Source organism: Pteropus alecto, unplaced genomic scaffold (assembly GCF_000325575.1).
Source record: "Pteropus alecto unplaced genomic scaffold, ASM32557v1 scaffold87, whole genome shotgun sequence".
NCBI lineage: Eukaryota > Metazoa > Chordata > Mammalia > Chiroptera > Pteropodidae > Pteropus > Pteropus alecto.
In genome coordinates, this window is record NW_006443225.1 from 8075987 (window position 1) to 8086285 (window position 10299).

The following is a 10299-nucleotide window of genomic DNA, read 5'->3' on the forward strand; positions in this document are numbered from 1 at the left end:
CACGCCCACCTTCCCGCCCCGCCGGGCGGTGGCGGGCCTGGCGCACCTGCGGGTGGGTGGGCCAGCCCTGCCTCTCCGAAGGAAACCACGTGGTGTCCCCACCCGTGCTAATCGTTCTGAAAGTTCTAGATAGTAACCTGAACCTTTCCCGAGTCAAGGAAGTCACTGGTGTTCAAGGCCAAGGGAACATGTCAAAAAGTTTGTTTGCCTACATTGGCTGTGATTAGTTGGGATGTTTCAAATGAATCTGCTAGGGAACTTTTTCTTTTCACGCTTTCTCCCTTCCCTCCTTTAGCCTCCCTCCCTCCTCTCCTCTCCCCTCCCCTCCTCTCCTCTCTCTCTCTCCCCTTCTCTCTCCCTTCCTCCTCCTCCTTCCCTTCCTCTCTCCCTTCCTTCCTTCCTTACTTTGTCTTGGAGCTGAAAGAACCCTTAGAACAATCACTCAATGGCATGTGGCAGACTTGCTACTGAGTCCTTCTCTCACCATTAGGCTCCAAACCGATTCCCCACGTCAAACCATAACAACGCCGCGCGTTAACAGACTCCATAACAGACTCACTACTCCGCCCCTTTCTCCAAATCCAGGCAAAGTCTTCGCAGCTCCTGGAACTTTACCCTGTTAGTGACATATCCATATAAATGACTAGCAAGTGCCAAAAGTTTTTACACACCACACACTTCCTCTGCTACACTCCACCACCATGCTTAATCTCTCAACCAACAGTCCGAAGTCCTTATATGACCTCACCTAAGTGATCCTGGGTAATGAAGATGAAGCAGGGCAAGGATGTACAAACCCAAAGGCTTGTTAAATTGGCCTTTTCTTGATCTCTATCCATTGCAACTGTCTCTAGACAGGTGACCAGGATTTTGTCAATGTCACGAGAAAAAATTCACGGACAGACACCGAAGGCGATGAAGCAACAGCTCAAGTTTAATGGAAGCAAAAGTACACTCTTAAAAGCAAAAGTACACTCTCAGACAGGAGAGCAGGCAAGCTCTAGAGGGAGCTGGCCGCCTTTTTGTGGATTTGGAGGTTTTTATCTAACTAAGACGTGGAATATCCATGATCTTGGGTGGCTCTTGGTAAAAAGAAGATGGTTTCTCTTGGAATCAGGGAGACATCCCTTTTCTTTCCATGTTTGGTTTTTACAGAATTGTCATGGCGTCAGATGCATGATGGGTACAGCATTAACCACAATGCTTACTTGTTGTAATAGCTGTCTAATGAGGGAAGAACGAGGCCAAAGGTGAACGGGACTTTCTCTTTCCATTTTTTCAACACATTCTTCTACTTGTTCTTAGTGATTAGCATCTGCTTTTTAAAAATTGGGCAAAAAGTTCAGTGAGAAGTAATAGATATAACTATATCATAGCTCTAGTATCCTTTTATGAAAGTGAGCTGTATGTGGGTAAGGAGTCCAAATTGGTTCTTTCTGTGTTTATGAAACTCTTATAAACACAAAGGAATGTATACTGATGGATTGAGTTAGTTGCCATTAGACTCGGTGAAAACAGAACCAACATGGAGCCCAGATAGCCATGAGAGGCGGTTCCTGAATACAGAAGAGGTAGCTGTGGTAGCAGTGGATATGTGTAACTAAAATGTGAAGTAATTCCAATGTCTGCAGTTAATTCCACTGATGAAAAGAGTGCATTGTTAAAGGAAAGAGAAAGAAAAAATATTGGAGAAGTGGTGAGGTAGACACGTCAGGCAAGACTCCTACATTAAAATTTGACTACTTTTTGTTAAATAATGCAGACTTTGCTCATGTCTTTCAACAAAGTATCTTGGCTCTCTATAAAATTTTCAGAATTTTTGGCACAAGTTTTCAGATGTTACTCAATTTTTGTTCTGAAGCATTTTCATTTCAATTTGGCTATGCTCATACTTAAGTCTGGTGAGCTCTCTTGCTTACTGCAAATATATTCAGGTCTCTAGTACTAAGATTCCAAAGGGGTTTCTGGAACTCATGGTATGAGGAAATAAAAAACAAAAATGGAAGGAAAAGTTCATTCTTATGTGTACAACTAGCTTACAATTTACACTGAAATTATCCAACGATTATTCATCAGCACATAATAATTCATAAGTATACCAATTAATTTCATTTACTTTCAACTTCACAAGAAAGTACTTACTTCATAAGTAAGTGCTATTTGTCACTGTCAAGAGATAACTTTACAAAGGAGTAAGATTAGGACTCATACAGATGTAGATTTGAAAATATGTTAAAGACTTGTAAGCAAGAAACCAGGCAGATGTCATAAGAAGGTCAAAAAAGAAATCAAAACAGTACCCATTTATATGTGGTAAAGGATGTTGAAACTAATGTGCAAAAGGAGGCCAATGAAACTTCCACAGGTAAAGACAGAGATCAATTGAAACTCTGCTAGGTAGACCAGAATCTGCATGCTCTTAGATAAGAATTGTTTGCCGTAACTATTAGTTATCTGTAATTTACAGGCTCGTGAAATAGCCCAGATAGAATCAGAATCATATAATCCACAGGGTGTCATCTAGAGTTTACACAGTGCATAGTTTGCCAGTGAAGCACAAATGTTATCTCACATCACTTGGGAAACCTTATTTCTAAAATTTTAAAGTAATATTTGTCATGGAAAATGTCAAACTTACATAGAATAGTAATGAAAACTAATGTACAGATTGCTACAGCAATCAATGATATTTTGCCAATCTTGTATTATCTGCCTCTCCTACTTTTTTAATAAGCTGAAATATTTTAAAGAATATCTATATATTATATCATTTTCCTAGTAAATACTTCAATGTAATTTCTTTGTTTAACATTAGCACAATATCATTTTCAAACCTAAAAATATTAGCAACAATTTTCCAATACCTTTAATATTCAATCTATATTCAAATTTCCCTGATCATCTCAAAAATATTTCTTTAAAATTATTCAAATTAAGAGCCACCTAAATCTATACATCGTATTTTTGTGGTAAGCCTAAATGTTAAGAATATGCCTCCTCTTTTTTTTTTTTTTTAAATACCATTAGTTTGTTGGAGGAACCAGGCCAATTTTCCTTACAATTTACCACATTTTAGATGTGGCTGATTGCTTCTTTGTGGTATCATTCAATGGTTCCTCTTTCTTCTGCATTTCCTATAACTGATAGAGCTAGAGGTTTTATTAGCTTTAGGTTTGGTCTTTGGCAAGAATATTTCATGAGGTGACTCTTCTTTGCATCACATGAAGGAGTACGTATCATCTGTTGTCCATGCTTAGTATGCTAATGTTGATTAGTTAGGCACTGTTGCCCTGATCTATTCATTTTAAAGTTTTCCATTTCCTTTCTACCTAATGGTTTTAGCATTTTCTGATGACAATCTTTGCTTTGGCCCGTGATTTTATCAGCAATTGCAAAAGGTCATTCTCTCCTTATTTATTATAAGGAGTTTTCCCTGAATAGGAACTTTCCCTTATGAACTATTTTATTTATTTGGAATTCAATTTTTGTAGAAAAAGTAAGATCAATGCTGGATTTTCATTATCTGGCAGTATTTATTAAATTAAAAGCTGAAAATAATCATACCTATGATCAGCAGTCCCTCTTCTACACATATATACGTATGTTCATATGTGTGACATGTATAATAAATATGTGTGCATATATATGCATAACACATATGTTTGACCAAAATGTACCATATGTTTAATAAAAGACAGGGGGAAAAAAGGAGCTCTGTTTCTTATATATGCCAATTTGAAAACAATAAAACTGTTCATCACCAGTAGGAGGGATACATAAATTACGGTATATTTATACAATCATGTACTGTATGTAATGAGAATGAATAAACTAAAAGTATATACAACAAAATGGCTGCATTTCACAAACATAAGGTCGAATTAAAGAAGACAGGCACAAAGGAATTTGTGCTGCATCGTTCCCTTGACAACAAGCTTCAAACCTGGCAGAACTACTGTCTTGGAAATCTGGACAGTGGGTACTTGTGTGGGTGGGAACTGTTTGAAAGGACTCCCGTTCTTGCTCATTTCTACGGCACTGACACAGTTTCTCGGTGTGTTTTTTAGAGGAGAGATATAGAAAATGCATCGATTAAACAGAAAATACATGGTATAGCCACTATGGAAAACACGTTCCTCAAAAAATTTTAAACAAATTTACCTTTTTACCTAGAAATTGTACTTCTGAGTATTTATCCAAAAAAAATCAAAACAATAATTCATAAAAATCTATGCATCCCTCTGTTCATGGCAGCGCTATTCACAATAGCCAAGATATGGAAGCAACCTAAGTGCCTATCGACAGATGAGGATAAAGAAGTTATGGTTCATATATACAAGGGAATGTTACTCAGCCATAAAAACATGAAATTCTACCACTTGCAATAACATGGATGGACCTAGAGGTTATCATGCTGAGTGGAATAAGTCAGACACAGAAAAATACCATATGATGTCACTTATAAGCGGAATCTAAGGAACAAAAAGAACAAACAAATCGAAAACAGACACAAATATAAAGGACAATGTGCTAATGGCAGGGGGTGGGAGATGGGGAGGGTAAGGGAGCTGGATGAAAGCGGGGAAGGGTTAAAGAACCACAAATTAGTAGTTAACAGATGGTCACGGGGACGGGGACACGGCACAGGTGATGCAGTCAGTAGTCATGCAAGGGCTGTGTGTAGAGCCAGAGGGAAGATAAGAGTAATCGGGGCATCATTTCATAAACTGTATAAATATCTAATCAATGTACTGTATACTTAAAATTAATAATAAAATAAAATGTTAAAGAACGAAAAGAAAATGCATCATGAGTTCACACTTATTTTTCCTGATCAAATTTAAGATTGCCGTGTTTTTACTAATTTCTGTTGACTTTATACTTGTATCCCTGTTTTCTTACACTGACAATCTTACCACTTGTTAATAGTAACATAATTACTTATTTGTTTTAATTGAATACTTTTCATGTAAAAGTTTAAAATTGGCAGTATCGATAATACTACTAAAAATAAGATTATCGAATGCTGTTAAAGATTTCTTTATGGTACTTTTGGTTCTTAGGATATGTCTGTGAGGAAATAAAACTTTCTTGGTTTGGTCCATGTTCCTATAAAAAGCCCAAATCCCAAGCCCCGCAGAAATATCTTTACATACCATGGGAATTAGATATGGAGCTGTTTGTCTAGTTAATTGCCCTGACTTGAAAGAACAGTAAAACTCCTCTTATCTCCTGGAGAAAGCCAAATGACTACATCAGTTCCTAAGTTAAGTCCCTATGGTGCCAGCAAGATTGGACCAGATATTCTCATAGGAATTTACATTTCTGGGAAGAGAGGTCTGGAAACTAAGAGACTTCTATGCATGAAGTAACTTTTCTTTGAGACCATATTACTGCCCTACCTTGGAAGAGGCTCTAAGTAATCAATGAGTCAGTAGCCGAATCTCTAAGAGGTAAAAGCTGATAGGGAGAGAGACTAGCAAATCTATTTGGCTCCTGGAGAGATTTTATTTACATACCAAAGGTAGGGAGGTAGGTCTGAAGGAAACGCTTTTTAGGAGGGAAGGGTGACAGCTCCCTCTTTCCCCTTTACACGCAAAGAAAAATCATTTTCCTCAACACTTTCTAATGGGAGTGTTTGTCCACTTGTGTAGGAAAATTTCCTTTTAGTTCACAAGGGTCTCCCTGAGGTTAAGGACTAAGGCGACGGGGACTAACGTTTTTACTATGTTCTGTAAAGTATTCAAGAAGAACTCTGTCTCCAATCTAAAACACCTTGTATGCTCATTCAGGATAAAATTAATAAAGATGAATGTGAAAAACCCAAGAATATCTTATTAAGGTTAGTCAAACTACTGTGTTTTAAATTTACTTTAAGAAACGCTTTTCTTTGTGGAGTTGTTTCTGCAACCAATTTGACACATAAGTTTATTTGTCCCCTCCCCCTTTTCTTTCAGTTTTAAGAAATTATTTCTCCTTTTTATTTTTAATTATGTAAAACATTAAGTGATGTCAAGAAATTCAAATGTAGGAACATTCAGAGAAGTTATATTTTCATATCTGTGCCCTTTGTTCTGTTCCTTCCTTCACTATTGTTTTATATTGGTTAATGTCCTTATTTTCTCATTTTGAGAGTAAAAAATATGTATAACTAGCTCTATGCTTGCCCTTTTTGCACAAAAGGTGACATAGTATAAATGTTTTTATGCCTTATTTTTTTAACTTAATATTCAAGAGACTGGTTCAGTCCGGGTCCCAGCAGAAACGATGGCACGCTCAAAAGGAGTGGTCGATGGCACCTGAAGAAGGGAGCTGTTTTACAGGAGTGGGCAGACAAACCCACAAGGGAAGGTGAGACATATCAGAGTCAAATACTGCGGGAGGTACTTTAGCCCCTCACCTGAAGGGACGAGGGAAAGGAACAGTTACTGAGCCCAATGATACCTGAAGCTTTAGGAGAGAACTGTCTCTGGTTATGGCCCAAATTCTTCATCCCACCCTGTATCCACGCCTTTTGCTATGAGATTCAGCACTTCTCATGAAAGAGGCGAAGTCTGTGTCTCACCCTTGCATCTAGGCTGGTCATCAGGAAGGAGCAGCTCCCCGCATAGACCTCAAAACGCCTCTTGCGTTTCCATTTGTTTCTTGCATCTCCGCCAATGTCGGCTTCTAATCCATTGCTCCCTTGTGAAAGAATCCTTCTCTTGGGCACTAGGACCTCCAAACTTTCTGAATCAAAGCTTTTGGGTGTGGTAAGTAAAAATTCCTTAATTAGGTTATTAGATGTAATGCTAAGAGGAACTATGGTCACTTCTACTCCTTGTTTCCTGTACCTTTGCGTTATGGTAACGGTGGTCATGTACCATATATTGGTCATATGTTTAATGTATACCCTACATCCTGGGGGACAGGTCACAGATCTCGCACTGGTAACATCATAGGGTAAGCCCACTCAAACACTAGGCCATGCTCGTCCTGCCTCTATGAACTGGTTGTAGAAAGTCTCCATAAGGCCATAGATATGAGTTACAGGAAAGGTGGCAAAGCGATAGGGTCAGGTATGATGGGGATTTGAGTTACATGCCCATGAAATTTACCTGCGCTTCCTGACCTGCTCAGGCCCAGCTTTGAAGACACTCTTTTCACCTAACAAAAGTGCTGCCACACACATGATTTTATGATTCAGTAGATCAGATAACACGCAGTTGACAATGGGCAATTCAGGTTACATAGCTACTTGATATTCCAAAGCCAGCCATTTATTAACTATCCAGCATGGCCCAATAGCAAGCCAGGAGCTGCTTTTTGAATGCAGAAGTATTGTGAGCAGAACAAGGCATGACCTTACGAAACAACCTAGAGGTTTGCACTGTGACTCTCCTAATGGGGCCTCTCCATCTGCCATAGACATTTCTAGCCTGACTGTGGGGGCATATACCCAAATGGCAGGACAGTTGGCTCTGTAGCCTGGACCTACCGCAAAGGCTTTGCTTTCTTCAGGTCCCATTCGACACCAGCAGCAACGACTGATCCGACATGAGTCGGAGCAGCGTGCTCAAATGAGGTAATACTCTGCCTCCCAAATCCAAAGGGGCCAATTAAACCATGTGCCTCTTTTCTTGCAGTGGGGGTTCGCAGGTACAGCAACTTGTCTCTTCCTTAAGAGGGAAGTATCTCGATGTGCCCCAGACTAGAAATGTCATCAATGTGGCAGCCCCTGAATGAACGGGGGGTTTATCTTCTACCCTTGGGTATACAGCATTCTTACAAAAGCTTCTGTTGGCTATGTCCTCTCACCAGGCCCAATTAACACATAATAATGTAACAGACCAGCATGCTGAATATTTTCCATTTTCACCCCCATATACCCTCCACTCCTCTCCCCCATCCTGTGTGCCATGAGGCTGACTGGTTTCCCCAGTATGCTCCTTGCCCTCTGGCTCCTAGTAGTGTTTGGCCGATGGAGGGCACTAGCCAGAGTTGGGGGACAGTTTGAGGTGAGAGCTGTATTCCCCACAGGGTTGCAATTCCCCTCTGCTGAATGCCACGATGTCTCCCAGGTAGCCTGCTCTTACAGCTATGGCTGTTCTCTCTGGGTTTCCAGAACTACCCACTTTTTGTCCATTCGGGTCGATACTAGTTTGCTGGGGATGCTGCAACAAAGGGCCACAGCCAGATGGATTGAATCACAGAAATTTACTCTCTCAGTTCTGGACGTAGATGTCCCAAATCAAAGTGTAAGAGGGATTAATTCCTTTTACAGAGACTCTGAGGGAGAATCTGCCCCGTGCCTCTTCCTAGCTTCGGGTCTCTGCCCACAGTCCTTGGCGTCCCTCGGTTTGTAGCTGCGTCTCTCCAGTCTCTGCCTCCATCATCACATGGAGATGTCCTCTAGTATCTGTGTTTGTGTTTCAGTTTTTCTCTTATTATCAGGACGCCAGTCATATCGGATGAAGCCCACCCTAATTGAGTACGACCTCACCTTAACTTGATTACATCTACAAAGCCCCTATTTCAAAATAAGGTCATGTTTCTTCTGAGGTTTGGGAAGGACATGAATTTTGGGGGCTGGCGGGGAGGGGAAGGGGACACCATTCAACCCACCGCAACATCTAAGGGTGGTAATAACTTTGTGTTTTCCAACCCTTCACTATTATAAATGGTCTTTTTAAAAACAATCCTAAATTATCCAGTTTGAGCATTTTTCTGGTCAGGACCTGTTTCTGCTCAGGGTCATGTCTGACCAGCCATTGCATTATATGAATATGGTCGTGGCCTCTGGGCTAAATCATGTCAGCAAACAGGAGCATGTGCACAGCCCGGAGGTCAGAGCCGGATCCCTGCAGCATGAAGGCAAACTCGGTCTGATTATCTTTACTGAGAGAAGTTGGAGAGCCTTGTGCAAGTCAATAGCACAGTGTTTATTTGTTCCAGTCAGAAACCCACACCTAGAAACTTAGCTGCATTTGGCATCACCATCTTATGAAGTCTGTAATAATTTAGTCATAGTCTATGACCCATTTGGCTTTCGCTAACCAAAGAGGCGAGTTAAAAAGCCCCAGTCTCTGCAGTTACTGGGCAAAGTGGTACTGCTTCTGGTTTACTGTCTGGGAAATAGCAGGGTAATGGCCGTGGGAGGGCGGGGGAGGCAGGTTATCAGGGCCTCTACTTGGCTCTTTCTTCTAAAGCAGTGTTTATTCCATGGGTCAAGGAACCAACATGGGAATTCTACCAGATACTAAATGTGTTTATTTCTATTGTGATTATCTATTATTCTATGTATTTGGTGAGTGAAGAAATTACTATAGGATCAGTCTTCCATCCTAGCAGATCCATTGTAAACTAAACTCAGGTCAAGATTCCACCTATCACTCAATCTCTATAAGCCCCGTTATGACCAGAGACCATGATGGTATTTTGGGCTCTGGTGATTAGCTTGATAGTATCTGGTAAACCTCAGAAACTTTAAATATTCCCTGTTCCTCATCGCTCTGTTACTCTGATAATGTCAAAGTGGATGCAGGTCCTGCTAGGCTTGATTTGGGGGAAAGCTTCATATTATGCATCTGTTGCATAACAGAAAATGTCCTCAAAAGCTGTGGTCCCCAACCTTTTTGGCACCAGGAACTGGTGCTCCTACGAGAATCTAATGCCTGATGATCTGAGGTGGAGCTGAGGCGGTGATGCTAGCCCTGGGGAGCAGCTGCAAATTAAGATGAAGTTTTGCTCACTGTCCTGCTGCTCACCTCTCACCTCCTGCTGTGTGCCCCGGTTCCTAGCAGGCCATGGTACCAGTCCATGACCCGGAGTTGGGGGCCCCTGCCCCAAAGGACCTAGCTTTCCTCTTAATTAAGGAGGGCCAATCTGTGAACAAAGTCCTTATTTAGATGTGTAAACTGGGCACTTATTTGTCCAGTTTTGAAACATGCCTACTGTTCTCTAGCTGTGCATTAAGAATCATTCTTGTTAGGAATATTGCTATCAATCATTTATTTGGAAATGGCATGCGTTAAAGTCTATATAAAAGTTTATTCATTTAAACAAAGACATGTACCACTGTTACATGCCAGGGAATATTCTAAACTATTTATATTATGTCATATAATTTTCACCACAATCCCACAAGGTAAATTCTATAACTCCCATGTGATAATTGAGGAAACTGAGGAACAGAGTAACTTGCCTAAAATCACACAGCTGGCAATCAGTCCCCCTGAGATTGTTTGTGATGAAGAGTCCATACACTTAACCATCATGCTATGTTGTCTCAAATGTGCAATTATTATTTATGAGTTTAAA

The 10299-nt window shown here is 40.4% G+C and overlaps 1 protein-coding gene across 1 annotated transcript in view; it reads right to left on the bottom strand.

Annotated features, from left to right (window-relative positions):
- TTPA (alpha tocopherol transfer protein) overlaps positions 1 to 6859 on the bottom strand; it is a 25078-nt gene extending 18219 nt beyond the window's left edge. The window contains exons 1-2 of the mRNA XM_015598599.2: positions 6566 to 6859; positions 560 to 616 (exon numbers count right to left, since the gene is read on the bottom strand). Coding sequence (XP_015454085.1) covers positions 560 to 616; positions 6566 to 6859 — 351 coding nt within the window. The remainder of the gene's footprint in view (positions 1 to 559; positions 617 to 6565) is intronic.
- Positions 6860 to 10299: the final 3440 nt, after the last annotated feature.